At 39.5% G+C, this 27022-nt stretch overlaps 1 protein-coding gene across 3 annotated transcripts; it reads right to left on the bottom strand.

The window, feature by feature from the left end:
- Positions 1-1980: 1980 nt before the first annotated feature.
- On the bottom strand, positions 1981-26323 carry RACGAP1 (Rac GTPase activating protein 1). 3 transcript variants are annotated; one of them, XM_006202953.4, is made up of 17 exons: positions 26201-26323; positions 20008-20096; positions 14790-14992; positions 13636-13772; positions 12619-12688; positions 10879-10932; positions 10125-10205; positions 9629-9746; positions 9143-9273; positions 8210-8374; positions 6928-7023; positions 6642-6840; positions 5075-5180; positions 4766-4898; positions 4519-4654; positions 3484-3592; positions 1981-3143 (listed from the first exon to the last, which is right to left on the bottom strand). In XM_006202953.4, the coding sequence occupies exons 2-17, from the start codon at positions 20090-20092 to the stop codon at positions 3068-3070; spliced, it is 1899 nt and encodes a 632-aa protein (XP_006203015.1). In that variant the 5' UTR covers positions 20093-20096; positions 26201-26323; the 3' UTR covers positions 1981-3067. The 3 variants fall into 3 exon arrangements, with proteins under 3 accessions (XP_006203015.1, XP_031538874.1, XP_072828929.1); XM_031683014.2 differs by having other exon boundaries at positions 20008-20092; positions 26201-26306; XM_072972828.1 differs by lacking the exon at positions 10879-10932.
- Between the last annotated feature and the right edge of the window lie 699 nt (positions 26324-27022).

Below are 27022 nucleotides of genomic sequence, written 5' to 3'. Positions count from 1 at the left end.
TAAATTCTTAGGTTAAGTGGCCACCCTCCAAACCCTGTTTATACTAAAAGCACAGTGACTAACATGCCCTGACTCTGCATGCTTAAAAGCTTTTCGCACCAGTGGCTGAAGCTTGAGTCATGACCGAGATTATCATCAAAGCACTGATGGAGAACCTACCGTGTGAGCTGTGCTGACTTGAACTCTGTGTCTGCCACCCTTGCTTCTCTGATCTGGACGCCACAGCAGTTCTTTCCCCGCTCATGCTGAGTCTAAGAAAAGATGATGCATGATTAAGAAAACCACTCAGTATTCCAGGCACAGCAGTGGGTCTTCCAAATGCTTTCCAGTAGGAAACCATGTACCGTGTACACATGCATATGTGTGTGTGCATCTCCATCTCCCTGAAGGCTGAGGTGGACAGAGAGGCCCTGCTGTAACAAAACCAAACCAGCGAGCTTGGTATCTCTGTTCCCCGCACTCACGGAGCACTCCTTGTCACTTTGTGCTGCCCCATAATTTAAGCATGAATTTAAGAACTCAAGACCCCTTTCAATGCCACCGGTTCAGTTCACAGCCAAAAATGACTTTTTTGCTATGGTAAATCAATTGCATGCCCTACAGTCCTCCGATTGAAACCCAAGATGCCTTCTTGCCTTCTATTTCTGCAAGCAAAGAATTCACCTTCTTAAGGAAGAAAAAAATCATTAAATACTAAGTAATAAACACAAGTTGTTGCTGCTGAATCAAACCATGTAATGCTTACCCAGTTAAATAAACATCAAACTTTAGGAGTCTTTCATAGATTGATGAAGGTGAATGGATTTAAGGATGTAAACATTCTGGCTATTAGCAAATGGTATAATAAAGTTAAACTGCATTAAAGACGGAATAAGAGGCAGCATCAGAAGGGATTAGGGGCAGGAGATCGTGGTGACAGTCACTCCAAAGCACTGGACCCCCTTCCATAGATCTCACATCAAGGGAGTACAATTTAATTAAGAAAGCCCTCAAAAGTCAGGCTGTTCCACATGAAGTACTAGTAAAGAAAGTTGAGGGTTGGTACATATTTCCCTTTGCTAATATCCGAATTAGCTTCATGGCTAAGGTCTCTTGGCCTCGCCCAAAAACTGAGCAACTCGCTGCCAACATTTGACACACAGGACTATTTCCTTTTTTGTTAATGGCCCATCAGTTCCTGCATAGGGTCGTCTTGCCTTCACCCACATTATACAATCCATTTACTTCCTCTACATTAGTGACTTAAAGTGCACCTTGGGGAGATACTACAGAACAGCAAATATGGAGCCAGGCCAACACTAGGCTTGAGGGACATAAGAGATGGCATCTAGGACAAAGTTAAAAAAGAAACAAATAAAAAAAAAAACCCAACAAAACAAAACACCTAACAGGCATGTGTGTGTAAAGGGCGGGGGGTGGGGGTGAGGGGAGAGGGGGGCCCATCCTCTGTCGATTCGCTGATGCAGATGGGCCCTGCTGTGAGAGCTGCCACCTCCTGGGAAAAAAGCCAGTGGGTTGCCTCCCCTCTCCACGGTTACATATTAAGCCTGCAACTGTTTACGTTCAATCTCAGATACATTCTGTTCACCAGCTTCAGAGTTCCAAGTGCAGGTGCCCTCAGTTAATCATCCCAGCTCACTCCAGAGTCACTTCCAGCAGTGAAGGATGTTCCAGGCAGCCAGCCAGACAGTTGTTGGGTTTTTTGATCTGCACCATTCTGGTCCCTAAAGACTTGTTTAAAAAGTTTGTTTTTTGCTTAAAGTAGTTTCATCAAGCAAGAGGGTAACAGTCAGGACAAATCTAGGACTTCAATTTGGATAGTGAGAGTGAGTGAGAAACGAAGAAACAAACTCCTGGTGGCGGTGAAGTTGCGGGGAGGGGGAAAGGGAGATGAACGACAGACTCCGAACACTTTGGGGAAAATTTTTCTGAAAGAAGGCACTGAAGGTTACCTTCCAGGACAAGAAAACCAATCTCACATTTATTTTGAAAAAACTATTTACTTTTTTCCAAATATTATTCCAAATACATGTTTTACAGACAAGGGCCACTATGGGTCACAAATAGTCTATAGAAGAAAGCATTTTGATAGACATTGTAAGTAATTTTAATAGAAGAAACTGCTCATATTTATCTAGATGTGGCTATGTTCCATAGGAAGATTTCAGCATCCAAAGTGCAAAGACAAAATGAGTGTGGCTTTTCTTGCCACACAGAATATTGACAATCTTCCCTTATAGCCTACTCGTGACTGTTAGCTGGGCCGCTAAGTAGACGGTATACTGACCTTTAGAAGTCAGGCTCCAATGGACAAGGGGGTGGGGGTGGGGGGTCCAATATCAGAATGAATTCAACTTAAGAATAAACTGGCTTTGACCCCAACCAAACCCCAAAGTCCAGCCAGAGGTTCACTAGAAATAAATACAAGTTTGTAGTATCACTCTTACAAGGTTGTGCCACTTAACACTATTAAACCTAATCAATCCAAATGAAAGCTAAGCACATTCCCATTACCAGTGCAGTCCTCACCGTAGCCCTTATCTATGAAGGCTCCACGTCATAGCTCAGGTCATAACAGGGGAAGGGGGACTTCCAGGTTCTCAAAAGGAGCCATCCTAAATCCTGTCGAAACCTTTCTTTACCCTGCCCTCCCACTTTCCACCCTGACACAAGTCAGTCTTACCGAAGAGGTAGGGCTTCAACCACTGTCTCACGGAAATCACACCAGAGAAAGGTCATTACACGAGAGCATTAGGCTTTAAGCCAAAGGGACGTGCCTCCAGCCCCAAAAAGAATCACAACAAATTTCAAACCTACTTCTACCCCTGTAAAGATCTCCCATCTAAAAGCTCCCAACAATGGCAGCACGAGGTGTTGATATTACATTACTTGAGGAGAAGGAGAGGGAGATATATATAGTTTTCATAAAACCCCCATGCACAATTAAACTTGATTAAAAGCCTTGAGAGTGCTAAAAGTAGCAATGAGTACAGGAGGCTGCCGAGCAGAGTGCAGGTGCGCCCTTCCCTGCAGTCAGTAAATGCTGGGAAGTACAGGAGGCGTGCCTTCACTTGAGCATTGGAGAAGCAAAAAAGTTGCCTTGTCGTCCTAGGTTAGTGGCAGACTTGCTTTTGCTCCCAAATCTAAAAAAAAAAAAAAAAAAAAAAAATAGAGAATGAACCGGAAAAGTATTCTATAAAAAATGATAAATAACTATAACATTACTTAATATAATCAACTACAGTAGGAAAGCCTCAACAAGTACTCTGTAAACTATGCTTTGTCACCTGAGATGAGGGAGGGGAAAGACAGTAAAGATCCTTAGACCCTTTTTAAAAACCAGATCTTAATGGCTCCAGGTTTCCTTTTAAAGTCCAGCTGCTAGCTAAGATCTAATTCAATTTTTCTTTCAATAAGCTTCAGCATGATGAGAAAGAAAGGAAGCAGTCATTTTTTATTTCCCAGCAGCCCGATTCCACATACCTGGGAGTGTTCCTGGTGAGGGTGGAGCGGACCCTCTGTGACAGGGAGCTGGATGACGGAGTCTTGAGGAGCTGATGCTCAGGAGTGGTCACGGGGCCCAGTAAACTCACTTCAATCAAAGTTAAGACATATATTTAAAGGAGAGGAAAAAAGAAAGCACTCTTGTAGGCAGCCAGTTTTAAGCCAAATATTCTGTGAAACACTTAAGAGCTAAGGTTAGAGACCTAGCAAGGTCCCAGAGATCATTTTTGTCACCATTTTGTGACACGGCAGTGTATTTTTTGAACCATACAGGCAACTAGTGAATAGCTGAGATTCATTTTCTGATTTGGCCATTCTCAAATCCAACATACATTTGATTTTTTTTTCCTATGTTAGAAAAAAACAATATGCTCCCTTAAAAAAGAACTTGCAGTAATGAAAGAACAGGTCTCCGATGCCAGTGAAGTTGGAATGAAACCAGCCTCATACATTTTTGGTGGCAATACAAACTGGCAAAAGCCTTTAAAATCACATTGGTAAAACATATCAAGAAACATAAAAATGTTTAAAACCTTTAATTCAATGATTCTCACTCATGGGAAATTATCATCAGGGATGAAAAAAGGTATATACATACAATATTGATGGCATTGCTATGTGTAATTGTGAAAAATTGAAAAATACCATCAATACCTAATAGAACACTTAGGTAAACTATAGTTTACAACCAGAAACATGGTAACTAAGATCATATAGTAACAGAGAAAGTTCTCATAATACGCTAAGTGAAATAAGAACTAATTATATCCAAATTATTATACCTATATTTTAAAAAAATATCCATATAGGTAAAGAAAGAAGCAGAATATGAAAAAGTAGAAAAAAATTAGGAAAGTAGAACTGTACAAATTTTTCTTTAATGATAGAATTCTCAAAATTAATTTTATTGAAGAATGTGCATTTTAAACACTTCTAGCAAAGGCAAGGAGAGGGTACCTAACCAAAAACCAGAGAGGGAGTCAGGCCCTTTAAGAAGCACGACTTAAGCCTTACCTTTAACATCTGGTGTCTGTGGTGTGGAAATGGCATTTGAGTTTTCAATGACATGCATGGGGTCAATGTTTTCTTGCTCCACCATCATGAACTGACTCCAGTATTCCAGGGGTAGTGAAAGTAGGCGCTCTACCACCTAAAAGCCACCAAATATGTTAGCAAACTTCCAAAGCTCAGGGCTTACTCACTGTTCTCTCATGTTATCATGTGACAAAAGTCATGTATATATACAGACATGCTTGCCTACCTTGGGTTGACGCTTGATGTCCTGTAACATTATCACTGGATCTGGATTGGGCACAGCATGGCCAACTATCGTGGGGCCAAAGACTTTAGCCAGATTGGCAACATCCATTTTAGTGTTTGGGCTCTGGGCCACCCTAAGTAAAACAGCATTAAATTAGAAGACTTGTCCCTCTGCTCAAAAGCAGACCAAAATAGTAAGATCTATAGAAAAACAATTTACCCCTCGCATTCCCTCCCTAACACCCAACCCCCATTCTCATCCCCCTGGCAAATTCTCTGACTCCCAGCAACAAATTTCCGCTCTACTCACCTCTGCAAGTGAATCATGAGGAAAGCTAATGTGTCTCTGTTGGCCTGGGGCAGTTCACCGACAGCCTGGTACATGGCAGCTATGCTGTTGTCCTCATCTGTGACTTCTGTAAATGGAAAGAAAGCAACAAGAGGCCTAGACTTTTTTCCCTTGACAGCAGGCTTCCAAGTTATCGACCACAAAGTCTCATCTATACAGTAAGCTTCTGAAACTTCTGATTAGGTTCATGACTGCATCAGATTCTAGTTTCATTAACAAGCAGGATACTGGCCAACAGCTCAATATTAGAAATCAGAACTTTTTAACAACCGGCTCTTGCAGTTAGGGAAAGCAGCTGGAAACTCATGTTTCCAGGAAGGCAGATATAAGACTGCAGTGACTACAATTATTCAGAAGGTATTTGTTCATGAAACATGTTTAAGAGCCTACTATGTGCCAGGCACTGTTCTAAGTGCTCAGGATTAAGCAGAACTAAACAAAAGACCTTGCCTCATACAACTGGAGAAGTCAGTCAAAAAGCAAGTTATCTATCAGGTAGTGATATATATAATAAATAATAAGGCAGGCAAGAAGCTAGAAAGTAATGAAAGATGTTATTTTAGACAAGGTGGTCAGGAAAGGTGCTCCTGAGGACAGGATATCCAAAAAGAAACCCAAAAGAAATAAAGGAGAAAATCATGCAAACACCACTCCAGGCTGAGACAACCACAAATGTGATGGCCTTGAGTTGGGAGTAAGTCTGGTTATGCTCTAAGAATTGCAAGAATTCCAGTGTAACTGGAGAGGCAGGGGGGAAGGGAAGGAGGGGGAAGGGAAGGAGATGGAGGGGAGGGAAGGGAAGTGAAGGGAGGAAGGGAGGGAGGGCGGAAGGGAGGGAGGGAGGGAGGAAGGGAGGAAGAGAGGAAGGAAGGGAGGAAGAGAGGAAGGATGGAAGGGGAGAATGCTGAAAGAAATGATGTTGGAGACCTAATCAGGAGCCAAGTCATGTGGGGTCTTTTGGGCCTGTTAAGGACTGTGGATCTTATTCTGAGAGTTATAGGAAGCCATTGGAGGAGGCTGAAGACAGAAGGGACATCATCTAATTTAAATTGTAAAAGAACCACTTGAGCTACTGTATGAAGATTATACCTTAAGAGGGCAAGAGTAGAAATAGGAAAATCAGTAGGTTCTTACATCACTCCAGGGTAAGAGAGGTCAAGACTGGTAGCAATAGGAGTGAGAAATTTTAAATTTAAGATATATTTACAAGACCTTTGCTGACAAGATTTGCCGATGGATTAAATGTAGGGTGTGAGGTAAAGGAATCAAAGATAGCTCCAAGTTCAAAAGGACAACCTAAAACTTGACCAAAAATACAATAAAAAGCAACAACAAAAAAACCCATTAGTGCTCTACACAATTTAGACAGGAGAGGATAGGAGAACATGGATACAGTTATTCATCCATCCATTTGAGCATCTGCTATATTTCAGGCACTGTACCAGGCAGGGAATAAACAGGAAACAGAAGAGTCGAAAATTCATGCCCCTCGTGGGAGTCACATTCAAGTACTAAGACCTGCCTTTACCTGCTGCGTCCATAAAGGTCTTATTTAGCCGAAAGGTCAGAAGGGGTTCTTTGAGGTTTCGAAGGAAGTCTTTCAGGAGGCTACAGACAGCATGGATGTCATCCACTTTGCTGAGAAGGGGCACGGTTTTCACTCTGAGGAATTTCTCTTTCAGCTCTTTCACTGTCCGGTCACAGCCTGAGATCCGATACAGGCCTGTCTATTATCAAGATGACACTTTCAGTTAAAAACCTCTTAATTATTGACACAAATAACAAATTCACTCTCTCCAAGGGTGGACTCTTACCTCAGTCAGCCCTCTCTGCTCAATCTCATTTACACAGTGGACAACGATAGAAGGGATCATTGGAGAAGTCTGGGACACATAATCTGCCAGCATTCCCTGAAAAGGGAGAGTTTAAAATTATTTATACCATTTAGACCAGCAATGAAGACCAATGAGAAAATCACCCTATACTAATACTCAGGCTGGGACATCATGTTTACTTTTAAATTTCTCTTCCCAACGCATATATTAGAACAGAGACTCTCAATTATTTTTCCTACCTCCATACCAGGACTGATTTATAGTCACATCCACCACACTCTTGCATGAACAAGTAATAAGACCACAAGCTACAGCTCCGCCCCTGTTCCTCTTATATAGTCAAGGGCATCAAACAGCAAGCAATGAGATTACAGCTATGGAGTTTAATATAAACTAGTTTATTACTCTAAAAAAGGAAACCTTTCTGCACTTTAATTATTCTTAGTAAGAAAAATTATTTAACACAACTCACAGTTGATCGTGACACAAACCTATCTGTAGGAGAGAACTCCATGGTTCTATATTAGACTATAGAAAATTTGTAAAAAATTATATGCATGGATAAGAACTCTTAAGATTAAAGAAAAGTAACATTTGATTTGCTGGAGGCTGGGTAGCAGCATAGTCATTTTGTTTTGATTCTTGCTAACATTGCTTATAACAATAAATAATTTCTTAATGAACTGAATCAAATTTTAGAAATAATCTAATCTTAATAGCTTAGTATGGAATATCTCTAACATAAGAGAAAGAATATTCAAAGATGAAATTATATGATGGCTGGAATTTGCTTCAAAATAATTCACTGAATAGGGTCAAGAGGAGATGGGGTTATTATTAATAAATCAAGACTGGTCATGAATTAGGAATTGTGGAAGCTGAGTGACAGGAACCAGGGGTTTAGTTATAGTACTCTCTCTACTTTTGTATATGTTTGAAATCTTACAAAATTGGATGGGATGGGGAAGGAAAAAAAGAGGGGGAAAGCAGAGGGGGGTGGGGAGGGAAGGGAAAAGGAAGAAAGGAAGAAAAGAAGGAAAGGGAAGGAGAAGGGGGAAGAAGGGGAAGAGGAATTTGGTTTAGAAAGATTACTAAACAGACAAACCCAAACAGGATTCTGCTGCAAGTTAACATTTTGTAATTTCTATTCATTATTTGTGGGAAGAAATATACTTGGAATTATTAATTTTAGGAAAAAAAAGACCTTAAGCTTTTGAAAAGCTAAAGTAGCCATAACACAATGACAGCTCCCACAGCGCACCTCTCCGATCTTGACAGGTGTTCCTATCAGGGTAGGAATGCAGGGGAGGGGACAGCGATCCCGACATTCTGGATGAGAGACCACGCGACAGTCTCGACACTTCAGAGACAGCTTGCCAAATTTTATTCGCTTTCCACATGGAACACAAGATTCGGGCTTAATAACCTGAGGATGAAACCAGGAGTGGTATGAATTAGACAATTATCATCATCATCTACCAGCATTTATTAAGCACTTAGCATGTGCCAAACAACTTTCTAATCCCATTACACACATTTATTTGTGTAATTCTCACAATAATCCTATAAAATAAGGTCTTGTATTCTTTAAGATAAGGGAACAGAAGCAAAAAGAGGCTAAGCAGCTTGTGTAAGGGCACCCAGCTGGAAGAGATCACTGTAGTAGTGGAAAGAATCTGTTGACAAGGAGTCAGAAAGCCCCCATGTTAACTTTGCCACTTACTGTCCTGTGGCTCAAACAAGTCAGTTAACTCCTCTGAGCCTCAGTCAGTCGGTTTGCTTGGGTTTTTATGAGGAAATCAAATGGGACAAAGTTAAAATGTGCTCTATTTGGGGAAGAGGGTAATAGCTCAGTGGCAGAGCACGTGCATAGCATGCACAAGATCCTGGGTTCAATCCCCGGTACCTCCACTGAAAAAAAAAGTGCTATATTCAAGCATGAAGTATAAATACACGTCACTAAAAAGCACAAACAACTGCTTCTGAATAGTGTTTTTGTTTTAATTTAGTATTAGTCACAGAATGGAAAGATATACACCCTCTGTAACCAGTAGTTACCCATGGAGAGTGGGACTGGAAGGAGGAGGAAATTTGACTTTTAGCTTGATAACACAGAAGAATCCAAATTTGTTGCTGGTACTTCCAGAATTAAAAAGTCAGACATGCCCAAGAGCAGCAACAACCCCAGACCTACCGTCTTGGAGACAAAGTCGTGCAGGCGCATCCCTCCATTGCTTTGCGGAGTGCTGGAGCCGTCTGTCTCTGTTCTCGGCTCCAACTGCCTGCTGCTCAAGGTGGAGTCACTGTTCCAAGGCTGTAAAGTACCTAGAAATCAGGCAACTATAAGCTCTGTGTCTTAAGTATTTTGTTTCTTCTGAATTCTAACCCCAATTTTAATACATAACTGGTAGATAACCGGTAATCTGTAATAATGATCAGAAGTGAATATAACGGCTATGCAAAGAATCATTTCCAGAAGAACAAGTTCTACACTATGGCGAAGGCCAGGCTAGCAAGCCAAAGGCAGAGCATGACACGAACAGTGCTCCGGCCCTCGGTAAGCAGTGTAGGAAACCACCCAACACGTCCAACCCCTGCTGAATGAGGGTTCTGAGGCTCCAGTTCTCCCCAGATTTTACCAGTCATTTTACACAGGCTATTCAGTCACAAACCCCCGGACCTGTTTTCCTTCGGCTCCTGGTCCAGTATGGCACAGTCTCAATAGTGGACACAGCTTCGATGGGCCCGCCATCATTGGGAACAGTCACTGTAGTTTTTGCAACTATGGATTCATTCCCCTAAAACAAAGGTATTAATGAGGAAAGGATGAATCTCATTTCCCCTCCACTATAGGGTGTTCTGGAGTAGCTGAAAAATTCTTGAGTCTCAGTTAGGACTTACGCCTCGAGTCCCAAACACTCTTAAGTTGAAATCTCATACTTTAAAATAGAAATATAGGTCACAGGGGTTTACATACAAGCAACTAAGAACCAAACATAAAGCTGGAAGTTGTTTACTATTCTATTCATATGGATAAGGATTCTATTACAGAGAAAAACTTTCACTAAACATCTCTCTCAATAACACTGCAATGTTGACTTGGGATTTTTAATGCTTGGGGCCACTAATCTTTGACGTGTTCGAGACCAAAATTCTCTTAGCCTGACTATTCTTACCTGGTCTACTGTGGAGCCAATGGAACGAGTTTTCTTTATAGGCCCAGGGGGACCGTCAATGAACTGTCGGCTACTAGAGCGCTAGAGATGGGGCAAAAACCAAGAACTTTAGTACCAAACAGAAGATCTGAAGCACAAAAAGATAAAATTACCCATTAGACAACATGGACGCAAGCCCTAGATATCAGGACTGTAGTAAATAACAATGTTCTCTCTCTCATTGCTATTTCCACTTGAAGCTTACGTTGTACCAACACAAAAATGTGCTCAATACCCTAGAAGAAACAAGCAAGCTTTGGAAAATTTTAGATGGCAGCACTAGAGAAAGTAGAGTGTAATCCTATCTAAGGACATAAGTCTTTGGAAACATATTAAGTACCCTAAACAAGCACACACAGATAGTTCTCTGTATATCCCATTATATACACATTTCATCTGAAGCTTATATTAGAGCACAAAAATTCATATGACAACTCAAAACAAACAGATATATCCTTTTCCTCTCGATGAATGAACTGAGAGCAGTCTGGAGAAGTGAAACAGGACAGAATTCTGTCCTGAGTTACTACCTCAAGGAACATCAATACCACCCCCACAACAAGGATTCATTTGTAATACAGGTTTAATAACGGCTAGAGCACCGTATCAGGAATGCAACATCATGGCAAAATTTCCAGAGAAAATTCTTTCATTGCTACTTTGTTAAAAAAACAAACAAACAAACAAACACAAAACTAAACAGAACCATACATACCCTCTTTTCTCTCTTCTTCAGTTTAAAAGTCTTTACCAAAGAAGAATCCCAATCCTGTTGACAATTACACTGTATTAATTTCTTTCTTTGGTTAGGCCTCCCCTAAACCCTGTGCAAATACATTTGCAGAGAATTTTAAAGGCCTCTTGAGTCAGAGTACCTAACTCACAATTCAGGGAGAGGGGGAAGGGAGGGTCTCAAATGTCATAGCTACAAGAGCTGTAGTAAGTTAACACGCTTTCTTCCCAAAATTGAAGCTATTATAATAGAATCAGGAATCAATACCACAGAGGCAAGAAAAGGTTAAAAGAATCAACTTCTGTCGTGATTATCTCCAGTGCCTGGTCCTTTATTTCTGACGATTTCTGTAATTAGTTTTAGACCTTACAGAATGTTAGGCACTATGCTGATCATGTTAGATGTGATCTTTGCTCTTAAGGGACTGCTATCATCTAATCAGATGTTCTGCACAATAGAGCCACTTTCAAAGTTCTAGTTTAGGTTTTATGTCTCTCCATCATCCCTCTTACTTAGGCCCTAAAAAAAGACATTCATATAGACACTGAAGAATTGTTTGTCTTTCACTGTGGTCTAGTTTTACCTCACTTATTTTAACCATTTGCATTCATTTTTAGTAGCTACCTATGACCTCCTTATTCCTGATAATCCCTAAAAATGCAAAATCCAGAAACAGCTATATATAACTTAGCTAAATAATTGTAACCTCTCCAATTCATGGTCAAGTAATTTAGCTACTGCTTGTTTGTTTCAGCTTTGGTTACAACAGATATCACATCACAGGTCTAGCTCTAAAATCAGCTAATAATATATTCTAGTTTTATTATGCATCCCAAACTATGCCATTCCTTATTTCAAAAAGATGATACCTAATATTTATATCTACAAAATGGTAATTATTTCCCTAGTCAAACACTGAATTTGGACAGAAAACTCTTAGCCTATGCAACAAGGAGTTATCACATGTCTTGTTATCATCAGAAAACCAACTACCAATACCCTCTTGATTTACTGTCTTGTTTGCTAGCTTTCATCCAGTAAAACAGAAAAGACACACAAACCAATCTCCAGAACATCAGAGACTAAAATATCAGGAGATGACCTCTTATCCAGAAATACCACCATAAGTTGAGAAGGGTGCTACCCCACAAAAGCAGGGTAACAAAGAGCTTAGACATGTGAACTGCTGTTCATTAATGCATTATATAGTGCCTGGGAATTTTCATCTGCCTTCTGGCTGAAGTTCCAGGGCACTGGTTTCCTTCTAATTGTGAAGTAGGACTAAGTCTTCCTCAAGAACCAAATTAATTCAGAAATAAGGCACAAATCTCTTCGCCCCAAGAGCAGCAAATAAACTCTGCTTGGATAGAGTCTTGCTTTTTTTTTTTTTTTTTTTTTGGTGTTACCTTGGGTCTTAAAATAAGTCAAGATATAGTAATCAATTAGTACACACAGCTCATAGAAATGTTAAATAAATTTAACCTCATGCCAAATCCTAAATTCTGTATTCTTGTATTCTTATTTCCAGAAATTAAATAAATATGTAAGCCAGTCTCTTATAGCTTATATGCATTTATATTTTTAAATGCTAGATCAGTATCTATAACACATCAAGTAATAAAATAGTAATAAAGGATTTCCAGAAAAGAGGACAGGCCAGCTATTCCTGAGGGAGTAGGGTTAAGAAAAATAGATAATTCTCAGAAATCAAATGTTCATTACCAACGATTCATCAGTCTTGTCAAAGCTGATATCCGATAAAATGGAACCAGATTCATCAATGGTTGACAGTCTAGATGAGTAAAACAGTAGCGTTAGACACAAGATTGTGGAAAGTAAAATCCATCAACACCAGAACAAGTCACACTGGTCAGGTAACATCAGCAATTTCACAGCAATATCTTCCCCATGGAGATAACTACAAGCTCAAACCCTAGCTGGGGTGGGTTGCTTTTTATGGTTTACATGGGGGGATGTGCACGCATGCACATGCAGCACAGCTGCCATTTCAGCAAAGGCCTTATAACAGCAGTTGAAAGTTAACAGTCAGGGTCACAGGTGCTATTCCCTGCTGAGTCTGTACTACAGGCTACTGCAGATTCACAAGGCAGAAGAGTGAAGTTTAATTTGATCCCAACTGTGGTTGCTTTCTACAAGAGAAGAGTATTACCCAGCATTAGCTTTCTAAGAAATTAAGCCTGTACATCTTCTTAGTTATAAAGATTCCCCATAAAACAACCAGGCAACAAAATAAATAGCTCGAAGAGTGCTGACTTTTTCCTACGTATTGTATTAGGGGTGTTAAATTCAAAGCCTGGTTGAGACTATGTTAAACAGTGATGCAGTGGAATCAAAATTATTATCTGGTCTTGCTCACAGAAGGCCTTTCTAAACTAGAAGAGCTACAAGAGCTCTCTGGAGAGCAAACACCTGAAGTATTGCTGAACTGCCACTTCCACCTTTAGGTCTCAGCAATGTGCAGGATTAGTTACTGAAGTGCAATTTAGCACCAACATCAAATTTTACCCATGATGAAGCATCTTAAGGAAAGAAAAAAAACAAAATAAAATAAAGAGGGAGGCCCCTGCGCCTTCATTTCCCATCCACTCTTCCTCCAAAGTCTTTTTCTGCTTTATTCAGCACACATTCCAGAAGCAGTATATTTAAGAGTTCAGATAACAAGAACTTCTGACAGCTGTGCTGCTTGTGATCAGATAACAACAGATGCAGTTCCCCCACCTTTTGTTCCCAGCATTGCCGCTGGATGGTTGGCCTCTGTTGAGAAAAGCCAGAGCTGATTTTTGCTCCTCGCTCAGTTGAATGCTGCCAGATGTGTCACACATGAGCATCTCTCGAATCAGCTGAATCTGTCTTTCCTACAGACCAAAGCAGAGTAAAACATCCTAGCTAACCAGGGGAGAAAGCTTCACCTCAAATTTATGGGACAGGCAGACCAGAAGACATTAAAATACAGCATTATGCAAATGAGGCTTCAGGAAGGCTGCTACACCAACAGCATATTAATTCTCATCAAGCCCAGATTGTGTCTCTGATTTCTGACTGGTAAAATGAACTCCATCTCAAATAGTGGAGTTTCTGCTACAAGACTTTTGGATCAAACTGCTAATCCAAGAGAAGGGAGTATTGCAAAATGAGAATCCCAAAATAAATTTCATAGAGCAAACACACTTTAGTGTCATTTTATCAGGACAATTATTGGCTTCTTCTATAGATCAAAGCAGCCACTCACCTTTCTAAATGGTGGAGCAAAATATATTAAAATGGATAGAAAGCTTTAATGCACTGGAACCAGACAATGTGAGCTTACTTAGGCATCTAACACTGTACCAAGATGGATTGGTCCCTCCTAGTGAAGCCTTTCCTTTGTACCATGATCCACCCTAGTACATCAAAATGATAGTGTGCTGTGCTAATCACACTGGTTGAATACATCCAGCCCTTTACCCTAAATTAAGAGCAGTGATGAAGGAAAGATTTCAGAGTTGTCCTGCCCGTATCAATGACAAACTGATATAAGGATAAGGATGTTGTAAGTAGCACTTATAATCATTAATGAGAGACAGCCAATATCTTGTGACTGACCAAATATGCTAGGATTTCCCTGCCTTTCCTCCTAATTTTAATTCTTTAAATTCTCACTTGAAATCTATTAAATAAGTCTCAGGTCTAAAGGGGAAAAAAATTAAATTTCAGCCTATGAAGAACAGGCTGTAATTTCAGCTCCAATCACGGACAAGCTGCCAATGGACAGGGTGCTTTCAGTTCTTTAACGTAGTAGAAGAAACCAGGTATATCTGGGCAGGTGGAAACATTATCAAATGATGCTTCCGCCTCCCCCACTGTCACAGTTCTAGCATAAAAACAATACACACCAGCTTTTCGCAGTCAGCCTCAGCTCGCTGCCTGCGTTTGATCTCCACATCCACCTGATTGCGCGCATGCTTCAGCTTAACATCCAGGGCACTACGCTCAGTCTCTGCTTTCATCAAAAGATCCTTGTATTTGCCCAGCTCATGGTCTGTTCTCTGCCACTTTTTACGGAAATCTTCAAAGTCCTTTGCCAACTGGATAAATTCTAAGAAAAGGGGGAAATTTTAATAATTCAAATACCAAATAGGGTATAAATGCTCTAATAAATGAGTCCTCTGCTTAGTTTTACTCCAAATACATAGTTGAGGGACCAGCTGGACTTTGGGCAAATCTAGCTAAAAATAACCAGGAACAGATCCTGGATATATGTTCACCACTCGGGATGAGAAGTTTCAGTGGTCAATAACCACTTACTTTTGGCTTAGTCAGTGGCGTCTGCTATGGAGTAAGTAACTCATTAGTCACCTGGCTCCAGATGTAACCCTAACAGTGAAAGCTCCTGAACAGAAGGAATCAAAGGGGGATACCTTTGGGGCAGCTGTCACACACCAGGACAGTTACCGCTATAAAACAAAAACAGCCTCCTTTAGAGTCACATATTGCTGCGCCAAAGGCGTTAAACTACTGCAAATTCAAATGTTACTGCTGTAATATGCTCAGGTAGATGTAGATTAATATTACAGATGTCTAAGCCCACAATTGCATTCAGCTATATAATTATACAACTATTGATTTGAAAGTAAACAGCCAATTTGCTTTCACTGTTTTAACACAGCCCTGAAGGGTATGTAAACATTCCAGTTGGAAAGACACAGGAAGAGAAGATCATACTAGTTTGGGTGAGTCACTGAGAGTGGAATGTGGCCTCTTTTCAAGTGTCTGCGAAGAGCACATAACTTCCAAGGCAGCACCTCCAAGCATAATAACCCTGGTGGCATCTGTTCCTATCACCTGCCATTGGCTAAGACTATTCTACAATGCCTTTCTGTTTTCTAGTTAACCTCAATCTATTTCTAAGCATCATTCTCCACCAGCATGATGGAGCAAGTTTCTAAGACGTACATCCTGCTGGTCAAACTAACCCAGTTTACAGCTGAAACTAGGCCAAATTCACACAAAGCTAGCAGATTCTTAGGTAATAAGGGCAGTTTTCCTATTTGAATTTAACCTAAGAGCACAGAAATAATATAGTGCCATTTTAAAGCAATTTTAATAATTTGACTATATTTCAAACTTATAAATTAGGATAATTAATGTAGAAAAACCAGGCCTTCCCCACAAGGAAACCTAGGTTTTTAGCAAACAACAGATTTTAGCAAAACAGGGTATTATGATCTAGTTATCTTAAGACAAGGCAAATATCAAGGATCTCAAAAAGTGAAATATATTATTACAATTCAAATAGTTTTAAATGATATACTGGTTTAGTTTACAGTTTGGAAACACATTACTAAGGTTTTTTTTCACCCTCGTAACTTAAAGAAAAAGAAAACTAATATATCCTTTTACAAATTTAACTCTTTCAAAATCGTAAATTCACAAGGAAAAAAATTAAAAACAAGATCTGGTTCTTAGTCACATTTACTCCTGTGATTCATCAAGCAATGCACTTATTATTTGTGTACTTTTTTGATGTATGTAACACTTCAATTTAAAAAAATAAAGAACAGTAAACAGACTTTTCAACTCCACAGTCTAAAAACTTTCTAGCTCCACACTGTGGTCAATTAAATGTTTCTAAATATAGTGTTGCCTACACACTCAAATATTTACTGAATTGAAAAATAATTTTGAGAATGAAAAGATTTCCATTTGACCTAATTTCACTGGTTTGTTTGTTCTTTAGGATACTTCGTGATAAGTCTTATTAAATTGGGGTTTTAATTCCCATTCACTGTTAATTGGTGTATGTTACAGGTCTAACTGAGTTGAACCATAGAACTGAAACCAAATAAAGTTATCAGTTCATTTCAAGGACATAGTTCCCATTTTAATACAGATGATTAAATTACTGGTTTAGTTTATATTACGCCAAAATCAGAACATTTGCATACATGATGAAGATATTACTTTTACGTACAATTCTGTTGTAAACTAATTGGGCAAGGATGGGTCAAAAAGGCACTTTAGACCACAAGCCAGGAAAAATTTTGATGCTGGAGATCAATAAACATGAATGGCATTTTTTGGTCAGTTGTGAATCACAGTTCAATTTGGTACTAGCCCTTGTCATGAAGTACACATTCAAAAGGTTTACTGAATTCAAATGATTTCCTTAAAAGGGCTATGTGTATATTAAATTACAAAATGCATCTATCTAAAATGACAAAGGAGAAGGGACATTTCCTTAAAACAAATTGAGAATAATCTTTGATCTAGGAAAAAGAAATCAGGATTTAGTTCATGGTTCAGCAAAGAGATTAAAGCAATTCCAGAAATCTTGTTTTTTCAGCTCACTCCTTCTAGGGCATTTGCAAAGGCTCTTCCTCGTCTTAAGGGCAAGGATCCATGTCTCTTTCTTGCTTTTATCCCCAGTGCCTTGCACTCTCCCTAGTACACTGTAGGCACATAAACACTCAATGAATGAATGAATGAAGAAAATTACTGTTCAGATCATATTTAAACTCCAGACATCCAAGCCCACCTTACCAGTCTAATCAAACTTCCCATCACTACTCAATACCCTCTCACTAAACCAGTCTGTCCCTGCCCTCAGGACGGATCTGTGTTCATTTCTGACTTATCGCTTATGATCAAGCTATGCTCTCCAAAAGGAATGCCCTATCTATTCTCTCTTATGCACCCATTTTCCTACCCATCCCATCTGCTCTATGAATCCTTGCTTAATCTTTTTGCTGCACATTTTTCTGTACTTCCCAAAAGCATATATTTTGATACTTGTATTATCTTCTGCTTCATGAGACAGAATCTTGTTACTGAAACTTAAATACCATAATCTTCTTAAAGACAGGCACCATGTCACATACACTTTAGTATCACCTACTGTACACAGATAGCATAGCACCAACCTAGTATGGTGCTGGCACACAATAGGCACCTGATAAATATTAAGTTATATTTATTCCTAATTTACACCAACATCAAAAAAATTTCAGGCAGCTCATGATAAAAATAGAAGATAAAAATCATGTAGACCAGGGAAAACAAAGATAAAATATCTAAGCTATTAAAGACATTTTATTTGAATATTAACCTTTACTCTGATCTTTCAGTAACCTTGGACTTAGCTGTAAAATAAAAATTCCTGTACAAAAAGGAGAAAGAGGACTAAAGTTATGATGAAAAGCAAGAGTAAGGAGTCAGGGATACTTAGGCATGGGAGGAATTCCTGGAATCCAAGAAAAGAACAGAGACTGGATGGTTGCAGAAAAAAAGATTCTAGAGTCCAGAAAACACTAAGACACTTTAGTTACTCAAAAGTCAATGTTCCAAGTTAGGGATCTGGAGAGGGGACAAAACATACCTCTATTTCATAACAGAAGTCAACGGGAAAATAGAAATTTGCTTATAAGATAAAGGTTCCTATGAAAATAAGTACCTTCTATTTTTTTGGCATAGTTACTTCCAAAGGTATTTTCACAACTAGTATCTCGTTTATCTCCCAATGCTCACCACAAAATTCCTATCTTACAGATGGAGAAACAGACACAGAAGTAACAGTTAAAAGCCAGCTCTACTTACCGAGACTACAAAACTCAGATTCCTCCCTCTGCCCCCACATACTATCAGCTGCCTTCTCCTAAAAGATCTTATCACTCTCTCTTCCACCCATTTCCCCTTATCTCCATCTTCAGAATCACCACTCCAGTCGGGGCTCCCACAGCCTATTTCCTGAATCATGGCAGCCATGTCCTAGTCTGTCTCCCACCTCCACCTCTAATGCAACCTCCGCCTCGGCCAGCGTAACCTTCCTAAATCACAGCCTGATTAAGTCAATCCTCCTTACTCGTACTCCCCTCACACCCTACACCCTCTTGCCGCCACTCAGGTTGTTCCCCTGACCCCAAATGCCCTCTTTCATCTCTGACTGTTGGGATCCTACCCTGTATCTAATCTAAGGCTCAACCAAACCATACTTTTTGGAAGCCATTTAGTCATCCCTTTCCCTCAACATGTGCTAGAAGCTGTGATAAGTTCTCACTGAGTATATGCTGAGGGAACCTGAATTTTAAGATCTGTTAGTCAATACTCTTCCCCACTAGACTCCAAAGTAATCTATCTTCTGAGATGATGTGAGCTCAAAGAGAAGCCTAATTAGTATGCCATCATGGTTACTGAGTTGGTACCAGATGATAGGGTCATGAAACAGCTATTAGAAAAAGAAGATAGAATACTGTTTTGAAGGGCCTATAAGTGGATGAGAACCATTAAAAACATCAATCAAATTAAAGAAAATATTGAATGGCATAAGCAAGACACCATACTAAGTACTATGGAGATTTTTTTTAAAAGTTTAAAACACAGTTTTTGCATTACCTTTATACCAATGAGGCTGACTTAATAGCAGTACCTACTAAAATAGGTATTAAGGAAAACCTGGAAACAGAGGCGATGGCAACACAAAGAGAACCTGATAAAGAATAATTCCTTTAGATCACTTAAGTCAGTGCTATCAGCCCCACCCTTCTCACTAATCTACTTCCCATAAGACTATTCCATCACCACCTCCTTTTTCTCCTCAGCTCACCATCCAACCTCACCCTTTTAGTACTAAGCACCAAACATATGAAGGAGGCGAAAGCAGATGAACTGCCCCTCTTTCAAAAAGAAATTATGTCATTTTTCTCTTTTTCAATTGAAAATAGTTTTTAGAACACAGGGAAAACTCAGGATAAAAAATTTAGACAGCTACTACTCTAAGGAAAACAAGCAACAATCTTGGAAATTCAGCAGATTTTGCCCAGTTAGTGATATGAAAATAAAATTAGCAACTAATGCCAACTATTTAGTGAAAAGAGAACCTTGATAATGAAAAGAGTCTGGGTAAAACCCATTTAAAAACCACTGCAGAAAAAAAAAGTGACCATTTAGAATGAGTGTTCATTAAGCTTTTTGACCATAGATAAGTGACCATCATTTTCTTTTTAGGTAACTCAAATGAAAAACAATTTTAGGATTGGAACACACTTCAGCCTTATAGAACACCCAAATGTGAAATCTGTTTTTTCTCTTCACACAAGCCAGCTCAGAATGACTTACGGAGTTCATTTCCTTCACTGAGAATCTCCACCCGGCGTACAAGCTGCTCAAACAGATTCCGCAAATTCAGCATCGTAGTATCCATCTTTCTGCCAAGAAATCAAATATACATTAGGGGTCCTGCCATCTCCCTCAGACAAAAGATTCAGTAGCAATCCAGTATAGCCATCAGTGACTAACATCTGGACTCTTCCATGTGTAGCTACCATTATAATAATCCAAGGCCAACAATTGATGTTATGTGTAATCATAATTATAAAAACAAAGTTGGAATGTTTAAGCTCATTTGAAAATTACAAAAGCATTTCAGTCCTCTGAATATAACACCCCTCCCTTCCTGCCTATTTCTTTTCCTCCATTCTGCAATCACTCTGGAGCTGAGATGAAAGCAATTAGGGACAAGTATGTTAGTTGATTACTAGGTAACCAACTTAGTCAAACCTAATGATTAATTTAACATTTTTGGCCACTTTAATCCTCCTGCACTTTGAAGACTTTCAATGTAACTTAAAAGGTTTATTTTAAATTTCATTTGTAGCTAATACCATGTTGCAACTGCCTTTTAAAACGCAGGACATGGTCAGCACATTTCTTACCAATGGCACAGATGACGTCACACAAGTGATTAAGTGGGGAAATCGCCAGCTCAGCAGCACGAGAATTATTTCTGTAATGCAGGGCTCTCTGCTGAACTGCGTGCAGGGACTATATCTAATAAATTTATACTAAGTATAGGCAAAGGATTATGTTGTACCACGTTCTGGCATCAAGGAAACAATGTACCACCTTCACAGTTAGAAGGGCAAAGGAAAAATCATTCGCTACTGTGTTCCGTATAGTGAATTTCAAGCTTCATATTTGCCTCTAAAGACTTGCTGATGTTACATTAAAAACGGTGTCCTTACAGGCAGTACTACTCAAATAGACTTGAACTGGGAACACTTTGAGGAAATAAGATCTTCATTTAACAGTCAAGAAAGAAAGATGTCAAGGGAATGTTATGAAAATTATCAAGGAAATAAAATTAAAAATCATATTTAATTGAAAATTGAACATTCTCAGAAATACTATTAAAGGATTCTTCTTATGTTTCTCCCAACCACCCCTTCAACATTCTAGTCCAGGCCCTTTTTCATGCATCTAAATAAAATCTTAAGAACTCTTTTAGTGGTTTTACAATGTTTGTAAGGGTGTACCAGAAGCTATGAGGGCAAGGAAGGGGGAGGTGGGGAGGTGGAGGACACAAAGGAATATATAAACAAAGATATTTTCTATTAAATGCTATAGAATTATTCATTTGTACTTGTATGATGATTGCTCTAATAGTAAAAAAGCTTTCAACTCCAAGCTTGGATGCAATATATACCTGAATCAGGGCCGGAAACCAAGATTCTCAAATGGCAATCTATCTGTTCCAAGCTACATAATCACAGCAAGCTGCTAAGCAACCAGACCAACAAATTTACTACAAAGCTCCTTCTCTAAACTAAAAACAAAACTAAAAGAATAGCACTAAAACTGGTAGGAAGAGATGTGGAAGTTACAGAGATGCCTGTGGATTTTCAGAGTATGACAAAAAAAGGCAAGTGCACCTAAGTGCTACAGGCTGGTCACCTGGGCAGGGCGTTCAGCAGCCCACTCAAATGATGATTCCCTTTGGCTCCCAACAAAAGTGGAAGAAGCCGATCAGTTTTCATGTGGGGTATGCTTGGTTCCTATCACATCTGAACTCGTGTGCATATTCTGAGACTATAAGACAGCAAGCTCAGTACATAGGAAAACTTCTATCTGTCCAGGAATATAGAAAAGGAAAATGTGACAGTGCAACTAGGGCAATGAAAACTGGTTGTTTAAACAAAAATTCAGACGGTCTGTTATGTCTTCAATGACAGTCAAACAACCTGATTCTTTGTCCCCTTTAAGAGAAATCCTCCATTTTCTCAAGTTCCTCTATCCTTCTTTCCCATTTTCTTTGTGCAAACCACTCCCTAGAGTGAGTATTGTGCGGAGGCATTCTCTTGAAAACACAACTTGATTCCTGAAAAGACTAAAGATACAGAGTACCTACTTGGGCACATCTCACCATAGTAACTGTTATCTCATACAACTACCTCAATCTACGCTGCTCTCCTAACATGACGCCCAGGACCTAGGAGGGAGTTGTGTGACTGAACATATCAAATCATCCCAATTTAGTCATTACCTCTCTCCAGACAACTCACCTATTTCTCTCTCCAGCCCTGCCTCTCTCATAACTCAATCCCGTAGCTCTCAATTTGTTTGGGATGCCCTGGATGTTGATTTTGATTTGAGACATTGTTTTATCCTTCCCCCAAATATAGCATCAACTACCCTTCCCACTGACCAACCCTACTCCCTCCCCTACTGACTCCTGAATTTGATTTCCTTATTTTTGACTATTCACCCCCTTAGTTCCAAATCTCAGAATCACTTTAAGTTACTTCCTTTCCTGCAAATACAATCACCAGACTTTGGGGATTTTTCTCTCATGTGTGATATACCATGCGCTCATCACTTGCAGGTCATTATCACTCACTTCAACTGATCTCCTTGGCCCCAGTCTTTCCCCAACTGCTTTGCTCAGTTGGCCCTCAAACACACCATGTACTCTGATTTAACTTTACCATGTTTCTATCCTATGTTCCATCTAGACCGTAGATTTGAGAGGAGAAACCTTACATTTTGCACTACTGTATTACACACAGTTTTTAAAAAAATATTTGATATTTTTATCAAACACATAAATGAACACACTCCCCCCCATTCTACTGCCAAAAACACTTTCCAATCTACCTGGACATCAATGTTTAATAAGGATGAAAACAAACAGAAGAGTTTAAAAAAGGTGAGGGGGCAAAAGACCTGGGATAAAGTTTTAGTTCTTCTATTTACACACTGTAAAACCATGGATAAGTCACTGAAATTCTGAGACACATTTATAAATGGGAACAATAATACCTGTCCTATTTACCTCATAGAATATTATAAATCAATGTAGGTAAGTTTTATAATGTGTAAATTGAGCCTCACTATACGAATATAGGGTATTATTATAGTGGGTATACATTTTTTGGTCTTATTTTTTTGTTTTGGTCTGACTGTTGTTATTTACATCCTAGAATAGTGATTACCAAATCATGGCTGGGACCCAGATCAAAAAGAAGGGAGGAGATAGCAACATTTGACCTGGGCTCTTAAACAAGATCTTCTACATGAGGCTCATGGCATCTGAGAAGAGTTTTTCCTCTAACATAGGTTTTCTTTGGGCAATCCAAAAACAGCAGTAGCAAATATAATCCTCTTCTCTTTATACACTGGGGGGGGGGGGCTGTGTATTTTTATTAACATTCTATAGCAGTGACTCTCAGGAATTATTCATAGATGACAAAAATATCTTTCAGCATCAGTACTAACTCATATCTCAGCCAAATTGTAACTTGAAAGGCTAAAATTTACTCATCCTATTCAATGTCAATTGAAAATCGTCTTAATTTTCCTGCTGGGGGTCACATTTTCACCCTCACGAATACTTCTTTATTTCTCCTCCTTTATTATTTAGCTCCATAGCTAGGAGATACACTAATGTGAAAGGAAACAAAAACAAAGTCATATTGTAGTACATTGCTTTGCAGCTGTAAAACAGCTGTCACTTTTCACTACAGAGGCGGCTGCCTTTCGAGAGAGCTGAAATGATCCCTGTGTGCAGCAAGAAAATCAGTTTGTGGAGCACTTTGAACAAAAAGGTGCTGGAGAATCTCAGCTGTTATTGATGAGAAGCCCCAGAGGTGGAGAAGTCACTATGTTACAGACTCCCAATCTGTGAGTATCCCTAAGGGAGCAATTTGGCATCACAAGGAAAGAGGCTCAGCTTGATGTGATTGCTTTGAGTCCCCAATTTAATTCCAATCACCCAGCCAAGAGAACAGACATCATCCTTCAGAATAACAGACTATTACAGATCTTACTGCAGAGTATCCTGGAAAAAGCCTCTATCCTCTTCTTCCTCCCCCTACAAACAACACTATTAAGAGAGCTATACATCAGGTTTTAGATGCATCAAGGGTGTTAAATATTGTAAGACAAAGCAATGAGTTTTTAGGGAGAGTTTTAATGAAAAACATTCTCACAAACATTACTAAATCTCGAGATTCCCAAGAAATCAACAACACAGGTTCTCTGCTGCCAAGAAAAAACATTCCCTAAGACTGTTTCAATACAACATTCTTTCATATGAAAGCATTTCAGAACAACTTTTTTTCCCAACTGTCCAGCTTCTGCTTCACCATATCAAAAGCCTCTATTCAACTGGCAGGCAGAAGGAATATCTTGAAACCAAATATTCTTATGAGCAAATCAACTGCAGAAAGAGTAAACAGAACATCCTCAGTCCAACATGAATGAAGATTCAAATACAGAACGGGACAAGTTGAATTATTATTTTTCAGAAAATTATTATCAAAAATTTCAGAAATTCATTATACTAAGTTCTCCTCTTCTGCAAATTCTTTTCATTCTGAAGTGTTCCATTCTTCAAGGTCCAGTATCAGTCTCACCAATTCACTAAAGCACTCCCTTACCATTTTAGTCCTAAATTACCTCTTTATTATTTATAACACTCACTTAACAGATGTATAACACTGCCTCATACTGTTAATTTTCTATGTTCAAAAAAAAATTAATGCTTTTTAATGGTGAAACTAAAACTTCACCACCCTAAACAATTATACGCACCTCCCTAATCTTTGCCCACTATGCCCTCATACTTCATAGAATTGCCATCAAAGATTATATATAATTTGTGTTTTACTTTTTTCTATTATGTTTCCTTTAAGTTACAAAAAATTTGATGAACAATTATTTACTTAACTGTTCTCTTCCGTTGACATTTAGGTAATTTCGTTTTTCTGTTACAGATGCCTAGAATCTCTCACATGGTCACTCCCTCACCTCCTTCAGGTATTTATTCAAATATCATTGTTTCATTCTCCATATTTTAAATTGCATCTGTCCTCCCAATGCTTTTCTTTCACTCGAAAGCACTTATCTCCATCTAACATACTTACATATATATTTAACTTACCTATTTTGTTTATTGTCTATCACCCCAACAGTTTAAGTTCCAAGAAGACAGATTTTTGTTTGTTTTGTTCATTGCTGAGGCCCTGATGCCTAGAACAGTGCCTGACACTTGACAAATGATTAATATTCACTGAAGGACTAAACTGAACATCAACGTAGACAGTGCTTTTCTTCAAGTGGCTGTTTCTTAAAGTAGATTTCCAAGGCCAGCATTACCAAATCAGAGGGTAAAACCTCTTATGACTCTTGACAAATATTTTCAAAATATTTTCTACAAGGGCTGTACCAAGGTACAGTACTCTCAGCAGTGTAAAGGCCTACCAGATTCACCACAATCAGTTATCTTTAGAAATTTTATTAGCTTGAATAAATTGCAAGCTCCTTTAAGGCCAAATAAGATTGTCTTGTATTTATATTTTGCACTTAATAAACACCTGTTGAATGATTAAGCTATAGAAAAGACATCTTCTCTAAACACTTTCAATACCTCAAAAAGCTCACTTTACACATTAAAGAGAATTTAAAAAAAAAAAAAAGCTTGTTTTTCCCACCCACCCCACGTTCCTATACACACCCTCTGCTGAGGAATGAAATCCTGTGGAAAGGAATGTGAAAGGGTAAAGTAAGGCCTCCTTGTTACTAAGGCTGAGAATTAGGATGAGAAAGGCAAGATGTCACTGCCTACCTAGACACACACAGCCCACTAGGGAGAGGGGCTCCACTACAGGCGGCCCTGGCCTCTCAAAAGCCAGGGATCTTCCCTTCGAAAAAGTCTTGTTCCTCCGAAAAGAACTGGAGTGTAACCCCCACCCACTCCCTAACTCTGTCTTAAGTGATAGCCACTTCTTTGGGGTAGCTCCTGCCCTGTTCAAGCCACCATCTCAGAAGGATGTCCCCTGGCTTTCCACAAAACACGGCGCAGAGAAAGAAGCCCCCCGCTCCCCCGCCACCGCCCGTCCAGGCCGCCCGCGCCCCGGTCCGGGAAGAGCCCCAGAGAAGGGGCTGTAAGTGCCGACCTTCCCACCTTGACCCCCAGGGAGGTGCCAGGCCTCGGACGCCCTCCCTTCCACCACAAACCCAGCGCCAAACGCACCTTTCTCGCAACTTGGCGGGGTCCGCCTGGCCCCACCTGGGCGGCCTTCCACTTCCCTCTGCGCCTCACCCAACGGCAAAGCCGCCCCGTGCCGCCAGCTCGGGTTTGAAATCCCACACCAACCAATCACAGAGAAATTTATTCCTCCCGCGCTGTCTCCTTACGTTCCGACGCACGCGTCAGGGCCAAGCGGAGGGGCGGGTACAGGATTGGGCATGCGCGTTCTAATAGAGAGAGGCCAAAGGTAGCCATCTTAACTAAGGGCAAGGGTTTTGGCATTTTGGTTCTTTTTCCCCTTCCAGAGTTCTTTCCTGAAGCCACTTAGGATACCATATTGACTAAGGGCAAGTGCTAGTTCTTGAGTACGAATTATTCTTGGCCTTACTATTTTAGCCAGGCAAGAAAATAGGGCTTTTGGAAACTATTAACTGAACAAAGTCGCGTCTCTTGGTTGAACAGGAAGAATTCCGTAAGGAGATAGAACAGCAGTTATTTGCAACCATATTTATTAAGCTATACAATGCCTTCATTCATTCCTGCATTCATCGAGACTTTCATTTGACACACAGTTATTTATTAAGTGCACCAAATTTGTAACAAGGACTCTACTAAGAATCAGAAAAATAAAAATGACATTATCTCTGCTTTCCAGTAACTACGTGTCGGGGGAAAAAATACAAAATCAAAGTGCTATGACTCCATCAAATAAATGTTCATTTAGAACTTGGCATTGTGCTAACACAGGGCTTTCATACTTTCTTGTAATCCAAATCCACAGTGAGAAATAGATTTTACATTACAACCACTAGTATAGAACTCTAC

This window comes from Vicugna pacos, chromosome 12 (genome assembly GCF_048564905.1).
Source record: "Vicugna pacos chromosome 12, VicPac4, whole genome shotgun sequence".
Classification (NCBI taxonomy): Eukaryota; Metazoa; Chordata; class Mammalia; order Artiodactyla; family Camelidae; genus Vicugna; species Vicugna pacos.
The sequence above is the reverse complement of the archived record's forward strand: the minus strand, read 5'-3'. Positions and strand labels throughout refer to the sequence as shown.

What these genes read in the sequence shown, in the direction of transcription:
- RACGAP1 (XM_006202953.4), bottom strand. Translation starts at nt 20,092, where the DNA reads ATGGATACTACGATGCTGAATTTGCGGAATCTGTTTGAGCAGCTTGTA. An exon ending in TTGGCTCCACAGTAGACCAG is followed by an intron (nt 9,747 to 10,124) that starts GTAAGAATAGTC and finishes CCTTTGTTTTAG; the next exon opens with GGGAATGAATCCATAGTTGC. An exon ending in CTCACCAGGAACACTCCCAG is followed by an intron (nt 3,144 to 3,483) that starts GTATGTGGAATC and finishes TTTTTTTTTTAG; the next exon opens with ATTTGGGAGCAAAAGCAAGT.